The sequence below is a fragment of the Prionailurus bengalensis genome, chromosome F2 (genome assembly GCF_016509475.1).
Source record: "Prionailurus bengalensis isolate Pbe53 chromosome F2, Fcat_Pben_1.1_paternal_pri, whole genome shotgun sequence".
NCBI classification, from domain to species: domain Eukaryota; kingdom Metazoa; phylum Chordata; class Mammalia; order Carnivora; family Felidae; genus Prionailurus; species Prionailurus bengalensis.
In genome coordinates this window covers 78,886,591-78,905,536 of record NC_057353.1, presented here as the reverse complement: position 1 = coordinate 78,905,536, position 18,946 = coordinate 78,886,591, and the positions used below count along the sequence as shown (strand labels likewise).

General features: G+C 54.4%; 1 protein-coding gene across 1 annotated transcript in view; it reads left to right on the top strand.

Annotated features, from left to right (window-relative positions):
- The window catches only part of COL22A1 (collagen type XXII alpha 1 chain), a 261,028-nt gene extending 243,713 nt beyond the window's left edge, over positions 1-17,315 (top strand). Inside the window, 8 exon segments of the mRNA XM_043601842.1 lie at positions 775-846; positions 2,351-2,386; positions 5,326-5,370; positions 7,716-7,895; positions 9,515-9,581; positions 12,140-12,322; positions 14,245-14,322; positions 16,171-17,315. Coding sequence (XP_043457777.1) covers positions 775-846; positions 2,351-2,386; positions 5,326-5,370; positions 7,716-7,895; positions 9,515-9,581; positions 12,140-12,322; positions 14,245-14,322; positions 16,171-16,358 — 849 coding nt within the window. The 3' untranslated portion in view covers positions 16,359-17,315.
- The last annotated feature ends 1,631 nt before the right edge of the window (positions 17,316-18,946 follow it).

The following is an 18,946-nucleotide window of genomic DNA, read 5'->3' as shown; positions in this document are numbered from 1 at the left end:
TGGAAATGAGAGTGACCCGTCCGTCCTGGTTTGCCAGGAGCCTCCCTGGTTTTAGCCCAGAGAATCCTGCATCCTGGGAACCTCATCATGCTCAGGCAAACCGGGCATCTGGTCACCCCAGTGGAGACTCATCTTTCTGTTAGACCTGGGACAGGTGCACTAGAAGAACTTAAACTCCTTAGCGAATGGAATGACTGATGTTTCTCAGAAGCCATGGCGTGAGGCTTGTCACTGCTGGTGAGATGAGATGGGACCGGGCCATGAGTCTGGCTTCGTGCCTGGCACAGAGCTGGCCCCAGAAGCGCTGACTCACACATGTGGCCACCCGGAAGGGCTGGAACTGAAAGAGTCCCCAAAACTGCTCCCCAGAGGCGATCCTACCAAACCAGGAGCCTTGCTGTGCTATTGGGAATAAGTGTACTAAGGGCGGCTTGGAGGGGCCACACACACACAGACACACACAGACACACAGACACACACAGACACACACACACACACACACACACACACACACACACAGCAGAGTGTTTTTGTTAAATTTTTCTCCCATTTACTTCTGTTGCTTTGATTGGGAGGAGATGTTTCTTGTCTTGCCCCAGCCCCAACAATGCTGTCAGGACACAGGGTAGCCTCCCGACCAGCTGCCTTCCCGTACCGGAAAGGGCCATTCTTCTCTTTGTTGACCCCTCAGAACACAGCGGGGTTACGAGGCTTCTGAGTCTCCTCGGGTCTGCACTTGACCTTGCAGCGTTGATATCTGTCCTCCCTCTGCAGGGCCAGAAGGGGAACAAAGGAGACCACGGCAGCCCGGGACTCCCCGGCTTTCTGGGTCCCCGGGGGCCTCAGGTAAGCAGAGAACTCCCTGGGGGGCCAGGTGCCCAGCTCTGGTAGAGTTTCCACCCACTGTGTCTTCAGGTCCTCCCGCTCAGGTCGTGTCACGGTCACGTCATGGTGCCGAGGTGGCAGTGTGCATTGGCTGAAACAGGCACTCACGTGTCACCTGCGTGGGAGTCTCAGCTCCACCACCGGACCTTGGGCTGCTCTCATAGCCTCCTCTGTGCCTTAGTGTCCTCATTATTCCAGTGGGGATGTAAGAGCATACACCTGCGAGCATTAGGTGAGGTGATGGGTGCACAGAGCCCAGCAGCGGTGCCCAGCCCAGGGCATCCGCTGCGTAGGTATAGACTGCTTTAATGGTGGTTGGGCTGGGGTGGTGGTGCTAATAACGATCCTAAAACTTCGAGGACCGTTAGAAACCATGTTAAAGGTGGTTGAATTTGGGCTGCAGGGTCAGAACATGTAGGTATTTTTTTTTGAGGCCGCGTGGTCAGTCCGTGCTCCAGCTGGACCTTGAGTCCTGGCCTCCTGACTAGCAGGTGTGATACAGGGATGCCGTCCGGTGATCTTTGCCAGGTCTCTGGGCAGAAGAATGCTGAGGCATCCAAACGTTTCCAGCCGGGCTCCTGGTGCGTCCCACATGCCACGGTCCACACCGTGGGCTGCCAGCCATGGCATGAGGGTGGTATGTCCCCTGCAAGAGTAGGAAGCTTACCCATGTTCCTGTCCGCTCCCTCCAATTTAATCCTGGCCCCCAAGGATGCCCCTACCGCCCAGCTAGCCCAGCCACTCCCGTGGCCACTCCTCTTTTGCCCATTTCTACCATGTAGCCCAAGCCCTTCCATGGCTCCATCCACTGATTTTTACTTGAGGCCATTCACTCTGTTGCCCAACTGTTAATGGTCCAAGCTGCCTCCCCGATCCCCTTCCTGACCCCCTGGGAGCCATGTCGCTGCCAGGCACCCATTCTTCTAGACTTGCAACCCTGGTTCTTTCAAGTCATGATGATAGCAGAGTACATTTTGGCAAGGTACAGCCTCTGCTCCCATTGTGCAGATGGAGAAACTGAGGCACAGAGAACTCGAGAAAATTATAAGGAGATTGTCCAAGCTCACAAAGCCAGTTACGTGGAGCAGCCAGGATTGGAACCCAGACTGCTCGCTCTAGAGCCCAGTGTGTGTCTGGTGGCTTATTTTACACTCTGAGCCCACTTCTCAGGAGGATCCCCTACCACAGCTGGACACTCTGTAAAACCCATATCCCGGACGCCCTCCTGGTGGAGTCCCAGCCATCCCGTTGACGGGGAGCCCAGAACCGGTGCTCCCCTTGCCACTCTGGGGCGGTTTGTGCCTCCTCCCGCCCTCGCTGACTAGAGAACCCTATCAGAGGTGTCCTTGGTCGGCTGGACCATTGATTGCTGCCTTCGCTGGAACATGACTTGGGTGAAAATGTCTGCTTTGCAGACAATGTGCTGACGCTGCAGAGCCAGCTGATACCTTGTTCTGTCTTGTAGGGGGAGCCAGGAGAGAAGGGCATCCCAGGCAAGGAGGCAAGTATTGAGTGCGCCGCCTCCCTTTGGCCGCACTTCCCTGTGGGGGACGCTGGAGCGGCTGCGCTGGCTCCGTGGGCAGTGACACACACAGGCTCGTGGCGCCCGGCTGGGTCCCGCGCGCACTTCAGCGCCCCGCTGTCGCTGTGTAGATCCTATCTCGTTGTGCACGGGGACCCACCCATTCGGCAGCCGGTCCGGGGTGCCTCTTTCGCTTACATGTCTCTGTGTCCAGTGTCAGTAAATCCTATCGGTTGCAAGTTCGAAATGCCACTGCTCTGTCCGGTTCTCCCCATGGCTTATGCGAGGACTCCAGTCCAGGCTGCCACCATCTCCTGCCTGGACGATCGCAGTGACCACCCACCGCCCCCCCACCTCCGTGTCCAGCCTTTGCCCTCCCCACCCCCACAGCCCCCTCCCGCCCGCAGCCCCTTTGCAGAGCACACACAGGACCATGTCGCCTCCCAGGCTGGCCTCCGCTCTGCCCTCCCTGCCCTTGCTGGAAGCTAGGTGGCCTGGCTCCACCAGCTCCCCTCTGAGTCTGATGCCCAGGAGCTCTGCCCTTCAGCCCCTCAAACCTGCCAAGTTCTTTGCCAAGGGCTCTCATGCACACCGGGGCCCTTTTCCAGAAGCCCTTACCACGCCCCTCCTCACTCTCCCACTCCTTTGCATGCCTGGTCTTGATGAGCCTGAGGTCTGTGCCAAAACGTTGCCTGTGTGGACTTTTCCTCGGCCACTGGGACACAGTGACACCCCACTGTGCTGTGTCCTAGCACCCTGCTCTGTTGGCCCAGGAGCCCGGCGAAGAGCAGGCGGCAAAAATACGTGATGAGGAACCGAAGACGGAAGGAACACAGAGAAAGGTTTTTTCTGCAGCTGCTGGCGTGTCCATTTCCCAGCCCGCACACGCCCTGTGTGGGGGACAGCCATGTGCACTCTGAGCCTGAGGGTTACTCTCCTAGCTCAGGGAGAGAGGCAGGCAGCTTCCTTAAAGCCAGATGGAACGGCTTAGTGTGTCGCAGCCTCTGCCTCCGCCCGAGCCGTGCTGTCCACTCATGGGCATAGTGCTTGCTCTCCGATCCCTGTTTCTTCCTGCTGCCTAGATCGAGCACAGGGGAAACGGCCCCAGCTCGCACTTCAGAGCTGCTCCGCCACTCTCTCTGGCTCCCTGTTGCCTATGGGAATGTGTCTGGCCTCTGAGCAGGCCCTGAGTTCTGCCCTGAGCCGACCCCACGCTCTCTCCAGTGTGAGCTCCTGCCTCCTGTGCCCCATGCACGCCACGGCCCCAGTCCTGTCTCCAAGGCTTGGTCTTCACTCCTCCCTCCACCTACAGGGCCTGTCCCTGTACCTCTGCCTGTTAGGTTTTATGTGTCCTTCAAGGCGCCAAGCCACCCAACACACAGTCATGCACTTCTCTCGGGGTTCCCGAAGCATCTTTTCGTGTTTCTATTAGAGAAATAAATGGGTCTGCCCTGTGTGTAAGCTGTGCCCCCATCTGGCCGTCAGCCGAGCCGCGAGCCCCGTGAGAACAGGGCTGTGACTCCCTCTTCTCTCTGCACAAGTCGAGGGCTACAGGTGCACCCGCGTGCCAGGGCTGATGTGACAGGTGTGACCCCATCTCAGAGGAGCTGCGGAGTATTTGTTCTACTTCCTTCCTTCTCTGCAGACCCCTTCTGTCTCTGCAGCAGGAGACAGGGCATGAGCCCCAGGCCGACTGCCCCCTGCTTCAAGCCCTGGAGTTTGTATTCTTGAACGGAGTGCACAGCAGGGTTTGGAGGGACACGGTGGAGTCTGGAGGTGGATGAGCACAGGACCTGCCTTCCAAGTGCTTGTGGTCCCAGGGGAACGCCCCCTGTCACCTCATGTGGGGACAGTGGCAGTGAAGCATCAGCTGGTGACAAGGGAACCCATGCATGCGGGCGGACACTGGCCGGAGAGCTTTGCAAGGGAGGCGGCAGAGGGGCTGGGGGCAAAGTGGGGTAGAGAGAGATCCCAGCCACAGAGGGTCGCAGAAGCAAGGAGGGAGTGTCCTAGCAGTGAGGACCACAAGGCTGTGTACCCCACCACCGGCCCCAAAGTGACTGCCCTCCCGGAGGGGTGTGGGGTCCCTACCTAAGTGCTGGGCGGTCAGGGAGGGCTTCTTGGAGGGGAGGCCTGAAGGCCACGTGGGATTTATCCTAGAAAAAGGGACAGTGATTAGTCAGCTTGGCCACCACACCGTTACCCTGGACTGCGTGGCTGAGAAAGACATTTCTCATGGTTCTGGTGGCCAGGAAGTCCAGGATCAGGGTTGTTGGCAGATTCTGTTCCACCCTTCCCTAATTACACCAGCTGGCTACCTGTTCCCTGTGCCCATTTCCCCATTTCCATCATGGGGCCACCCTCACGACCTTATCTAAACCTAAATAGCTCGAGGAGGCCCCACCTGCTAATCCTCACACTGGGGATTATGGCTTCAGCATATAAATGGGGGGGGAGGGGGCACAGACCTTGTGTGCATGGCAGAGGGGGTGTGCTGCAGGCAGCAGGAAGATGGGCTGCAGGGGCCAGGAGGCAGCGGGACCACATGCTCCCTGCGGTGGGCAGTCACAGAAGTTCTTTGGATCAGCGGGAGGCAGGGCGGCCCGGCCACAGGGGCAGTGAGCACTTACGGAAGCCCACGTCCTGCAGGGCCTCCTGGGCGTGTTTGGTGAGAGGGTCTGTCCCAGAAAAGGGCAGAGGAGGAATCCTAAAGGCGCCGGGCAGGGGCTGGTGCTGTCGGTGCCTCGTGGGTCTCGGCAGGAGCGGAGGAGGGAAGGAAGTTATGCCTACAAAGTCTGGACAGAGAGGGGCTCTTGGAGGGGGGGGCCGCTGGCTTCCCTGGTACCCCTTGTGCTCGGCACAGGGTTGCCAGTGGGTGGCCCTAATTAAGTGACCCTCGTCCTTTGGACTCATTGCAGGGCACCCCCGGGAAGCCCGGAGAGCCAGGACCCAAAGGAGAAAGGGTAAGTGAGGGAGGTAGTTCCTGAATGTGACCTTTGCAAGGGGGCGCGGGGACCTTGTCCAAGGTGGTCAGCCAACAACAGCCAAGCCTGGAGAGCTTGCCGGCCCGCTGCCCCCTGGAAAATCCCTGGCCCACAAAGAGATTGTTGTAGTGAATGTTGTTATTTTTCCTTCCCTTTTTTTTTCTTTTTTGGATGTTATTTTAAGGAGTAAAATCATCACAATTACAAATTCAAACGCAAGTGTTCTGAGACTTTGACAGATTTCCCTCTCACCCCGGACGAGAGCCTGTGTGCATGACGTGCTCGGCTCCCAAAGTGCCAATTTTCCAGGAGCCAGATTTGTCACTGGAGGTGACAAGGGAACAGATTTTCCCATAATGAGTCGCCTTGGTGCTACCCTCACAAAGCCTCTCTTTCCATTTCTTTCCTCCAAAAAACCACAGGGAAAGTTTTTCTGGGTTTGGTTGTGGGTTTTTGTTGTTGTTGTTGTTGTTGTTGTTTGGGTTTGTTTGTTTTTTCACCAGAAATGCCAGTGTGGGAAGGAGGTGTTTTCGTACTCGTGACAACTTCTGTCCTCTTTAGAGGAATCAAACATCTCATTTGCCCACAGCCCTCCATTTGGTCAGCAGTCACACTGTCACACTGTTGCACGATGTGGATGTTGCAGCCCACACCCCACACCACACCCCCGGCTTGTTTTCCATGGTCCTGCAGAGAATTTATCACTGCTTTCTTTGCAGTTTGGATAGGTGAGGAGTTGGGTTTCTCCTGTAGGCTGGAGGAGACAGAACGATAGCAGCTGAGAATGTCAGAGATTGAACCCCCGCTGGATCTCTCTCCCTCCTTCCTTCCGAGCGACTGGATTCCTCTGTGCTATGGCTGTTGGTTCCTAAGGATGGGACCAGGGAACGCGGCTGTGGCTGAGGAGGCATTGACAGTCCCCCACGCCAGTGTCATACAAGTGTCCCCGGGACCTAAGGCTGCCAGGGGTGGCCTGAGATTTGGCTGGCAGCCAGGGAGTTCAGACTGCAAATCTCTTCTCTGATACCTAATCAATAAATGGAGAATTGCCTTCTCCCTGTTAAGTGGTTTAGTGGAACATTGCCAATCCTTTGCCCTCCTGGGAACGTTTGAAATCTGGGACGAGTCCTCCCCCTGCAAAGTGATATTGAGACACTTAATGAATAGGAAATGCTGTACCGCAGCTGGGATACGGCCTTGGCATTCAGGTGCACGAAGCCCTGGGACTCTCACTGACCCCTGATCGCCAACCTGACAACGTCCCCATGAAATGCATCATGCCCTTAAGTCAGGCCTGCCCCTGGGATTTGGCTGAATTAATTTGAAATTCACCGTTCTTTTCGTTACTATTGAAAAAGCTTTAGGGACATATAGTTAACCATTGCAAATTGCAAAAACGTGGCTGCAGTGAAAAGCAGTGTCCTTTATGGCCCCCGTCCCCTTTCCCAGGGTCCATCACCGGACATTTTCTTTCATGTTCCAGCCCTGTGGGTGTGTGTGTGATAAATACGCATCTGCCTTTTGTTAACCCCCTGGAACATATCAGACCTTGTCCATCATTTGGCTCTTTTGTTTCTCATTGGAGCATCCGTGTTGGAGGTAGTTTTGTACCCGTAGTCTTCTTTTCCTTGGCTCTGGGCCATGTCCATAGCCACGTCCCATTTCCAGCTACCATCTTGCTCCCCCTCTTTCCCTGTGTTGCTTCCTGCAGCAGTGGAGTCCTGGTAAACCCTGAGCTCGTCGAAGTGCCCACCTATTTTCAGACACACCAACACGCGAGACTTGCTGGTCAGACCCACACTTGCACATGGGCAGAGGACTGGATGGTCCCGTGGTTGCCATGGCTCCCAAATCACCGATCCAGGGCTTCGAAGTCTGGGTCAGGGATGGGGAGCAAAGCGTCCCGGTCAGTGTCATCCCATGTGGGCCCAGCAAAACTGAGAATAGCAGGAAGTCACCTGCAAGTAGGACTCCTCCGTCTAAAGAGTAGCTGTGTCTGTGCGGCTGACAGCAGACCAGTGGAAGTGGCCCACACCCCCGGGAGTCAGGCTCAACAGGCAGATGGAACCACACGCACTGTGATTGGAAATCAGATCTCTCCTCTTGTCCTCTGCAGACTACCTGTGTGACTGAGACAGGTGGCTTTGTCTCTGGAGCCCTTGTCCTTACCGTGTCCTTACCTGAGACACAGGCGTGCGAGGACTGAGGTCTCCCATCCAGCACCCCAGGACGGGGGATGAGGGGGCCCCCTACGGCTGCACACACCTGTCTGTGCTGGGTATCCCTGCCAGTCCTCTGCTCACTGACGTGCTTCTTCCCTCTAGGGAGACCCCGGGAACAAAGGTGACAAAGGACCCCCTGGTGGGAAGGGCCAGCCTGGGGACCCTGGAATCCCTGGTCACAAAGGCCACACAGGCCTGATGGGCCCCCAAGGACCACCTGGGGAGAATGGACTGGCCGGGCCCCCGGGGCCTCCGGGACAGCCAGGATTTCCGGGACTGAGGGTAAGGATGCTGATGTTGCCTTACACTTGGGAGATGCTGGTGAGGTGTGTGACCATCAGAGGGACCAGGTTCTGGATCCCCCCCATCTGGGCCTGCCCGTCCCTGCCCAAGGTGGGAAGGAGACGGTCTCCCGACTGGTTTGTTGTGATGACTAGGTGAGATGGTGTGCACAGTGCAGGCAGTGCTGGAGAGTATAGTCCCTCTCCTCCTCCACCCTCTGCTCCATGCAGTGAGTCCTCAGGCCTGACTGCTTCAGGCTCCGGCACCAGTCTTCCCCGGGACCCAGTGTAAAAGTCGACTAAAAAGCACACCAGCTCTTAGCTGTATGAGCATCCCCCACGGGATGCGGAGGGCTTGCCGATCCGGCCGATGCCTGGGTCTGTCATTCCTCTTTTCTCCCTATCTGGGGCACTGGCTTCCCCTCTGGGTCTTCCTTTTCCCAAACATGAAAGGACAGGCTTATTCAGAGCAGTGTTTTTTCTTGAAACACGTTTTATTCTAGTGGCAGAACTCTCGTTTTACACAAACCTGTACCATGAGCACACGTGGGCTACAGAGAAAAAAAAGCAGAGCTACCCTGGTGTAAGTGGTTGTGGGGGAGGTGGGTTCCTGGCCGAGGTGACCTCACCTTCCCCCCTCTGCAGCCCTGTGGTCCCCTGGGGGCCCTCCCGTCCTCAGAGCACAGGCTCAGGTGACCTCCAGTGTCCCTGCCAGCTCTGACCCTCTATGGTTCTGTCACTGCCCGGTGGTCTGGGGCAGCCAGAAGCTGGGCTCTCAGTCAAGTCCAGGAGGGGGACTACAGGGCACGGGGGGCGGCAGGGGGAAGCTTCCAAAGCCCTTGCTGAGTACTCCTGGTCCTGCTGCCCTGCGTAGCAATGGAGGTCCTGGGACCGGCATATAAGATTGACCAGGAAAGAACACCGAGAATAATGAAGTGGAATCCAAGTCATGGTCCTACTGGGCACCTCCATGCCAGGTGCTGGGGCTGCAGATACGAGTGCAGGGAGACCCTCGCCCTGAGGGTGGACACTGCCCTGATCCAGCGGGCATGGTGTGAGGACTGCTCTTACAGATTCCTCTAAGAATCACATGTCACCCTGTGAGCCCAGGGTGTGCTCTGCTCCCCTGGCCCATAGACTCAGCTTCTTTGAACCCAAAATCAGGATTGTCAGGCACGTGGGTAGGGCCAAGGTGAACAGAGCAAGGAAAACCAGACCCAAGAGTGGCCAAGCAGCTGGTGAGGGAAACCGAATATGAATCCATGCAGGAGGCAGCCTGTGGGCTGGTCTAGAAGTAGACAGGACTTTGGCAGGGAGAGATTTGGGGCCAGAACCTCTCAGGTCTGCTGCTGGGGAGATGGCTTCTGCAGAAGACATTCCAGATAAGGAGCGGGAAGGACAGAGAGAGAGAGTGCCAGCAGAGGCCTTGGGTGACTGTATAAGATGGGAGGAGGCCGCCTGCGTGGCCAAGGGAAAGGGAGCCAGTTCTGGGAGTGATAAGGGTTGGACCAGGAAAGCGTGCTATGCGTTGTCTGTGCCTCCTGGATTCCGGAGCCACCAGGGGTCTGGGTGGCAGGAGTTCACGGGGAAGGTAAGTAACCCGCCTCCCGTCCCTTCCAGGGGGAGTCTCCCTCCATGGACACCCTGCGGCGGCTCATTCAAGAAGAGCTTGAGAAACAGCTGGAAAGTGAGTAGCTGACCACGGCTGGCCACGTAAAGGCCTCTTGAGGGTCTGGGAAACAGTCCCTCCTTCACCCTTCAGGACCTCTGCAACCCGGTTTGGAAAAGGCTCTAGGAGAGCAGCTCACACGTAGAAACCATGCAGAAACCAGAGGAACACCGTGCAGGCCCTAGACCCACAGACCCCTCTCGGAGCCTGTCTTTACCTCGCTTTAACGCCTCTCGTGAGGGAAGCTCACCATCCACAGAACCATCTGTACCACCATCGGCCATACATCCTGTGCGTTCGGTCCCGAGGGGAGCAGGGACACACAGTGCTTTCAAGGCACTAGATTCCTTATTGTGAAATCCCAGTCTTGCATGAGCCCGGCACACAGCAGGTGCTCCAGAAGGGAGCAAGGTCGGAAGCTAGTAGTAGTATTGCCAGCCTGTGGGGCCTGCCGTAGGTCAGGTGGTGTCCTAAGCACTCACAGGGTAACTCACAGAAGTCTCCCAAAGGTCAGGAAGCATGTTTGATCATTAGGAGCGGAGATGCTGAGTAACTTACCGGAAGCAGAACATCTGGTAAACGTCTGAGCTGTACAGGCAGCCTTTGCTGCAAAATCCCTTCTCTTAAGCACCACCTTCTCCCACTGACTTCCCTCTGTCCTGGAAGCTGTTAGGAGAGGAAAGTTGTTGACAACCTATGATAGGGAAGGTCAGACATCTATAACTCTTCCCAGACCCAGATGGATGAAACAGGAAGGCATATTCATTCACATGCTTGTGTGTCAGAGAGTTACTTGCGCCCGGCATATGTCAGACTCTGAGTTGGGTGTGGGGACAGGGCGTTGGACGAGATGCTGCCCATCCCAGGCCACAGAGTGTCCAGGCGAGCATGGTCCCTCTCCACACGCAGGGGAGCCAAACACGATTACCTGGGGCAGATGGCAGGGGATGGGGGTTTGGGTGGGGCCGTGGGTTCCAGAAAGGAAGGCAACCCAAGGCTGGGATGGTGGATGCCGCTGGGTGGGTCACATCCTGAGGTCTCCCATGTGGGCATCTCTGAGCTCTGCTTTCTGGGTGTTAGATTTACCAGTGGCAGAACTGGCCTCTCTGCCCTTGGGGAGTTTCCAGCCCAAGAACAGAGACAAGACCCTATTTGGGAAAAGTTCAGATGGAGCATCTCCTGGGCAGAGTCCTTTCTTCCAAACAGCCTTTTGAAGAGGAAGCATCAAGGGGCGCCTGGGTGGCGCAGTCGGTTGAGCGTCCGACTTCAGCCAGGTCACGATCTCACGGTCCGGCAGTTCGAGCCCCGCGTCGGGCTCTGGGCTGACGGCTCGGAGCCTGGAGCCTGTTTCCGATTCTGTGTCTCCCTCTCTCTCTGCCCCTCCCCCGTTCATGCTCTGTCTCTCTCTGTCCCCAAAATAAATAAATGTTGAAAAAAAAATTTTATAAAAAAAAAGAAGAGGAAGCATCAAGTCCACTTTAAGGATGAGGAGATCAAGGCTCAGAGAAGTTAAGCCCGTTTGCTCGGGTCTCAGACCAGACCGTACCCCACCTGCCACCTCGTGTGCTGTGGGAGGACAGTGGGCTGTGGGAAGACGGTCCCAGGGCTCTCAGAAGACCCCGATTCTGCCCTGGTTTTACCACCCAAATGCCGGGGGCTCGGGTGACCCCCCCCCAGCCTCTCTGGGTTCTGTCACCCACCTGCAAGAAGAAGGGCTCAGGCCTGACCATGTTTGACTCTCTCAGTGGCCACCAGATGGGCACTGTGTCCCCACTGCGGTGGAAAGCCGTTAGACCTCTGTTTTTGTTTTTGCTTTGTTTCTAACATTATTCATTTTTGAGAGACAGAGCATGAGCAGGGGAGGGGCAGAGAGAGAGGAAGACACAGAATCCGAAGCAGGCTCCAGGCTCTGAGCTCTAAGCACAGAACCTGACATGGGGCTCAAACTCACAGAGCACGAGATCATGACCTGAGCAGAAGTTGGACACTTAACCAACTGAGCTACCCAGGTGCTCCCCTCTGGGTTTTTGTTTGTTTTTTTTTTAACCAATTCTGTAATCTTAACATTTTAAACATGTAAGGATCCTAGACAACATCACGTCCAGCCCTTCAGTTTATCGATGAGAAATTTACTCGGATAAGTCACTAAATCGCTTAAGTGGCTTTGTGTGAGCCACTTAAGTCCCACTGCCAGCCTCCATTTCCCCAGCTGGCAATTATTACAACTCCACCTGCTGTGGGGACTGTCACCACTGTCAGTCCCGCCCCATTCGGAGACACCAGCGTCCCCAGAGCACAGTCTTAATGCCTTACATCTTGTCCCCATCCTCACACCCAGCTGGTGGGGTAGGTGTTACTTCATTGCTTCCATTTTCCTGACAAGGACGAGCAGGCTCAGAGAGGTCAGGTAGCTTGGCCGAGGCCCAGAGCCCGCGTCGGCTGCACTGCTGTGCGCTGGCTTATGTTGTTGGCCTTCTGTGCTGGTCTCCTTGGTTCTGAACTTCATGGTGAATTGCCAGCTCATGTTCTGTCCATCACCCTCTGTCCTGAACATCTCTGTTCTCCCTCCTCTGCAGCCAAACTTGCCTACCTCCTGGCCCAGAGGCCGCCGGCACAGATGAAGTCATCTCAAGGCAGACCTGGGCCCCCGGGGCCCCCTGGAAAAGATGGACTTCCAGGAAGGGCAGGCCCCATGGGCGAGCCAGGGCGGCCCGGACAGGGGGGTCTGGAAGGGCCGTCTGGACCAATAGGTCCCAAAGGTGAGTGGGGACCCTGAGGAGCCGTGCTTCACGTGGAGGAGGGCTGGGCAGGAACTGCACTCCGGCCAAATGTGCTTAATCTATCCCCTCTCCTCCCCCTGCAGCTCGGTAACACCCTGGGTTTGGGCATCATGTAATGTTTTCATACTTGACATTTTTGGAAGATTATGCTCCCGCCAGGAAGATCGAACCGGCTCCCTCCCAACTTCCTTGTTGTCTCCTTCTCCCCTGCTCTAGCTGCAGGGGGTATTGCAAAATGCCCTCTTGCCCCCTCTCAGGGTAGAGCTAACTGAGGTGAGAACTGCAGTCTCCAGGCATATGGGGCATTGGACGCCAGCTTTAGAATTGAACAAAGTGGCTTGGAGCTGGGGCTTAAAAGGCTGCTACCTCTCCTGCTCTCAGACAGAAATCTCATCTGGGCATGGGCCCTCTGGACAATAGCAGGTCTCTCCTCCAGGGGGTGGCACCTGTCCCCCTTAGTGCATGGGGGCAGGCCAGCCGGAACGCACTCTCTTTGCAGGCAGGCAGGTGGGAAAGCAAGAGGGAGAACCAAAGCCAGCCCATCAACCTGATGATTCACTGCTCTCTGGGGAGGGGTGAGCACGAGGTGGGGGAGGGGTGGGCGGGGGGGTGCAAAAAACACAGGATTTCTGTTGCCACTGGGGTATAGCAACATGGATGCCCCTAACATCCTCCTCTTTCCACCTGCCAGTTCCTTACTAATTCTCCATTCGTTCGTTCATTCATTCATTCGTTCATTCCCTGTGATGTTTCTCCTACTGAAAAGTCTTTTTGTTAAATTTGTGTTCAAGTCCTATCTCTTTGGGTACATAAAACAAAATACATGAGATAAAGTCAACAAGAAAGCATATAGCATAGAAAACATCAGACTCTGACAGAAGACAGACCAAATGTGGTAAATTACAACAATAAATAAGAACGGAATAAAGTCTCCATGAACTAGCAAAATATTTTTAGTTTGCAAAAGAAAATATGTTGCATAAAGACATTTCTGGAAACAACACAGCAAAAAAAAAATGAATGATGAAAAAAAAAAGTTGAGAGCGTGTAATCAAATCTGTACAGTATTAACTCAAATATAATCTTGAGTTTCCTCCCAGGGGGAAGGGACCCTCCCTCTTCTGAACTTCTGTTGTGCTTGTAAATTGCTATGATGGTCCTTAACACATTCTGCTTCCTTTAGAATGTTCTCTGTGCCCTGTTTCATCTTTTACTGGATTTCAAGCTTCGTGAGGGTAGATCTGTGTTAGCAAATGCCTGTAGGGTCCAGAGTATTGGGTTTGTTTACTGTTATCACCCAGTTCCTACAGGTTCAGGTGAAACGCTGTTACAACACAAGGTAGGGCAGGCATGCTCAAGTGGATGTAGGTGGACGTGTGCCTACATAGGAGAGGGATGCACGCAGGGGCCCCAATGGGCGTGTATATACAGAGAGGGCGTGTGGCCGCATGGACCTGTGTGTATATACAGAGAGGGCGTGTGGCCGCATGGACCTGTGTGTATATACAGAGAGGGCGTGTGGCCGCATGGACCCATGTATATGTAGGGCGTGTGGCTGTGTACATCCGGGTGCTGGTGTTTGAGTGACTCCTTATGTGTATACGAATGTACGTATATATTTGCTACAATATGCGCAAATGCACCTACGTGTGTACGTAATTGGGCAGTTATGTGCGTGAACACATGTTTATGTGAGGCTGAGGGTGCATTCGAAAGGTGAGTGTATGTGAATGAGTGTGGGGAGTTTGGAGTCCCAAGTGTGGAGCACGTGAGAGCGAGGGGGGTTGGGGCAGAAGGCTGCAGCGGCCGTGGGCTGGCCCCACACCCGCTGCACGGTGCGGCTCCCTGCCTGTGCCCTCGTCACGGGTCTCCACCACCTAAGGCGCGTGTTCCTCCCACAGGTGAGCGAGGAGCCAAAGGAGACCCGGGTGCACCTGGAGTTGGCCTCCGAGGGGAGATGGGGCCGCCGGGCATCCCAGGTAGGGAGGGCGCCCGGAGTCCGGGGTGGAGGGCATGGAGGGAGACGCCCCGGCTCCCCAGGGACATCTGCAGAGAGAGGCCGGGTTCAACAGAGAGGGGACAGGAACGTGATTTGTTTTTATGAGTTCTTTCTAAAGGCCCAGCTTCTTGCTGAAAAAACTGTAGTATATCCCATGAGTTTTTGAGGCTTATCATATGAAACGACCCTGAAGAAAACGGAGTTGGGGTTACAAAAGCCCGGGCAGCACCGGGAACCGCGTGCCCCCTTAATCCTTCCCAGTGCGCGTGAACTCCTCCTGCTGCCTCACTATGAACACATGATGTTAATTTTGCTCACGGCGGCATTTTCTAAACTCGCTGGCACGTGTTGCCACCCCATTGCCAATTCTCAGAATGCATTTTGGGGCCAACCGGCAGGGTGGGCAGCAGGCCCGGCTTGCCGGGGGGGTCTGCCTTCCTGGGACACGGGGCTTGCAGTTTTACAACCTGGACAGCTCGGCCGTCCCGCTCAGTGGCCGCGTGGGGAGATCTCTGCCGCCCGGCAGCACCGTGGCCCGAGATGAGAGGTTATCAGTAGGAGGTGGCAGAAATGAGACTGAATTCTTGCCGAAATCCACCTCGCCCAAGTTCCCGTTTTTATTCACGTCTAGTTTACATGCTCACCCGAGGTCATTTCTGAATATGAGGCCCACAGGTAATTTTAATTTTAGTATTTAGTATTTAGGTCTTCTCGATTTTCTGAATTTCCTGCACTGGACATGTGTTGCCACTCTCATTAGAGAAGACAACTGAAAATACATCATCAGCCTTAATTGTTGACAGCTTGCCTACTTTCCAATAGCTTTATAATATTAAGAATAGTTTTTAAATAAGGCAACTCCAAATAAAGATCAAAAGGCAGAGCAGAGACCGTTTAGAAAGGGGAAAGAATTGTATCAGCGTGAGGTTGAGATAATGACTATACTGAAGTGGTCCTGGCTGAAGGCATTAATGACATTCTGGTCTCAGACTTGGTCTAGGCAGGGCTATAGACTAAATACCTACTCCCAAGGCATTCATGAATTTTGGAGATCATGAAATGTCTAAAGATCTATTTAAGGGGAAAATCTACTTTTTGTCTCTTTTATAGGAAGACTCAGGTTTTCTAACATGATGACTTAGGAGGTAATAGGATTAGCTATAACACTCAGCAGTGAGCTTCCCAGTGGCCAAAGCAAAAAGGGAGATAGGCTGATTATTTGTGAAATTATAATGCTTCACGCACAGAAGAATAGAACTTGTGCCATAGGTAATATTTCTGAGCCTAAGTTTTGGGCTGTCAGTTAGCTGCATCCTATTTATGTTTTCTTGGACCATGACTTATAGAATAGGTTAATATAGTCCAAATATGCAGCTCACATTTAACCTACAGATAAAGCCCAGAAACTGCAGGATATCTGGGACAAGTTGGATACTGGGTAATAGATACTGGGAATTGGGGATGATGGTTAACTAGGAGGGATGACAATTGGGATTCATCTCCTAGAACCACGCAAGAGCATAGAAAGCCGTGTTTCTCATCCGCCTCATGTCCCTGCCCCCCATCCACCCTTCTCTTCCTCTCCAGCAGCACCCTGATTGCTGCCCCAGTCCAAACAAAGCCACCCCCTGTCCTGCATATTCAGGTGGCCCTGCTTTGTGGTGTCCACATGGATTACTCTACCCCAGGCGACTTCTCAGCCCATGGGGCGTTTTCTCTGGGCATGTTTCTTGTCCTCGGTTCACACTGAATGGAAGCAGTGGGAGCAGGGCTCATGAGCCCCAGAAGGGTCCTGAACACCTTCTGTTTCTTTCTCTCCTTGGACCAGGTCAGCCCGGGGAACCTGGCTATGCTAAAGATGGGCTCCCCGGGGCCCCCGGCCCTCAAGGGGAGACGGGACCAGCGGGACACCCTGGCCCCCCAGGCCCACCGGGGCCCCCTGGCCAGTGTGACCCCTCCCAGTGTGCCTACTTCGCCAGCCTCGCTGCCCGGCCAGGGAATGTGAAGGGCCCCTAGAAGATTCCGGAATGCCAGGAGGTGGCACTGAATTTCTGAAACTTGAACTCAAAGCCTGATAAGAAGCCAGAGGTCTTGAAACATTATAGTCACATGTTTTCTTTTTTCTTTTTCTTTTTTTTTGTCTTGCTTTTATCATTTGTTTTGTCTTATTTTCTTGAAAGACCTCAACATTATTAAAACCAAGAGATGCTGCCGGTCGGTCAGATTATTATTAATATTATTATTGTTTATTATTATTATTATTGTTATTATTATTTCATGTAATAATGCTCCACGAGTTTTCCCCTCTCCTCCGAAGCTGGGAGAACTTGATTGTGGGGCAGCGGGTTGTTTCTGGGTTCTTCCGACAGCCCCCGTCTGGAGTGGACCTGCCCATCTTGAGGAGACTCTTGGTGCTATGACACCCTGACCAGACATTTGCCAGATTTACCTCTTTCCTCACAAGGAAGCTAGGAAAGTTACGGCAGTGGGCTTCCATTCTCCGCCATGCCCAGGAGAGACACGTGAAGCAGGAGGAGAAAGAGCGTGCAGACACGAAGGACGTTCTCCCCTCCCGCGGGGAAGTGCACTTGGAGAGCACAGGCTCGGTCCTTAGGGAGCAGACACGGCCACCTCAGTGCTTCAGGCTCGAGGACGCAAAATCACGGCACTTGACTTGGCAAAGGCTCCTTGGGATCCTGTGTGGGGGCCGAAGACCGGAAAGCCGATGTGAAGCCGTGGACGGGACTCCTCCCAGATCCTCAGTGTTGGTTCCACTCACTTGAATTGTAAAGTAAGGGGGTCCGGTGGCCACTGCCGTGATTTCCGGATGGTGGGCTGGCCGGGGGTGGGACATCTGTGCCTCCAGGGTTCTGCCTCGGAAATAAAGCGCATTGTGTGTGTGTGTGTGTGTGTGTGTGTGTGTGTGTACCTGACAGGTGCTCAATAAATCTGAGTTTCCTCTTCGGCCCTGCATGACGATTCCGTTCTTATCTCCAGTGTCCGCCTGCCTGTGAACCAAACCCTTTAAGGCCTGAGATGAATCATTGCGTCCTGGGGGGCGGCAGGGGGACTGGGGCCAGGCCACCTGCCGATGCACAAGAGGGTGGGTGAGGGTGCGTGAGCCAGCTCCGGGGCGATGCACCGTCATACCCCCCATCGGGGCAGCTCTGTTTTGTCCATTTTGGCGGAAGCCTTTTCCATGTGCCCATCCGTGCAGGGTCACAGTGAGGAGGGGACACAGCCAGGGGGAAGGCTGGTTCCGGCAAAACTCGGGGCATCATCCTGCCCTTCCAGGGGCCAGCTGATTCACCGTGGTCTGAGAATTACTCATCCAGCACAAGTTCATGTCTTAACTGATTGGTTAATTGATCCATCCATTCATCCATTCGATCACCCAGGCAGTCACCACTCTCAGACTAACATATGCTTGTCAAGCACTTCCTTTTTATCACCTCTGTGCCACATGCTTCCGATTTGGGAACCCGAGGAGTTGGAAGGTTCCATGCATGAAGAAGTATACTGCAGTGATTTTAAAATAAGGTCCACAGCTGCCCTTGTCCAGTTGGTTGGTGCTGAGTCTGGGGGGTGGTTGGGGAGCGGGGTCCAAGGGCAGCCGGGTGCAGTGCCTGTCCCTGCACACAGACACCCCCTACCTGAGCCATTTTCATGTTCGCCTGCTCAGTTCATCCTGACAGCCATGTAAGTAAGACACAAGGGCTGGAGGGGACAATGTCAGCAACCTTAGACATCCTCTCATCCAGCGACTTAAAACGTTTTTGACCATGATCCACAGCAAGAAGTACAGTTTCTTTGTGACTCAGAGAGTGGGTATGTAAATACAGAACAGGAAACATTGGGTGATTTGACATTTATCCTGACCACACACAACGCCCCGTAACATTTACTCTTCTATTTTATTTTATTTTTTTTAATGGTCCTCACAGTCCACTAACTAGATGTCATGACTCACCAATGGGCTGCGACCTACAGTTTGAAAAATGATGCTCTCGTTTAGAGGGAGACTGAGGCATGGAGAGGACCTGTGGCAGGCCCCAGAGCCTCGGTTGAATGCGATTATCTGAAGCCCTGCACATTTTCTCTCTGCACATTTCATTTTGCTCCTGTATTTTACGCCTTTCATCCATGCCTGAGAACGGAACTAGAAGGAGGGTTTTCTCTTCCACGGGAGAATGACCTTGGTTAAGACCAAAGGCTGCTCTGATCGTTGGGGTTCTAGGACACTCGAGGGGGATGGCGAGAAGGGCCTGAGCTTTCCTCTTCCGGGGATCTCTAGGACATTCAGCTCCCCAGTGTGGCTTGGGAGAGGCCATGCCTACAGGTAACGAGTGGGATGCATTGTCTGTACTGAGCCTTTTCCAGGCTCGGGGTCTGATGCATTTCTGGAAACACGTGAAAGCATTAGCACAGTTGAGGATTTGCATGGTTTCCATTTTAGAGTACATTAATATGGAAGATGATGGAAGTGTGTGTGTTGGGGGGGGTGGGCTTAGAAGGCAGCACTCTTAGGGGGCGCCCGGGTGGCTCAGTCGGTTGAGCATGTGACTCTTGATTTCGGCTCAGGTCATGATGTCCGTTTTCTTGGG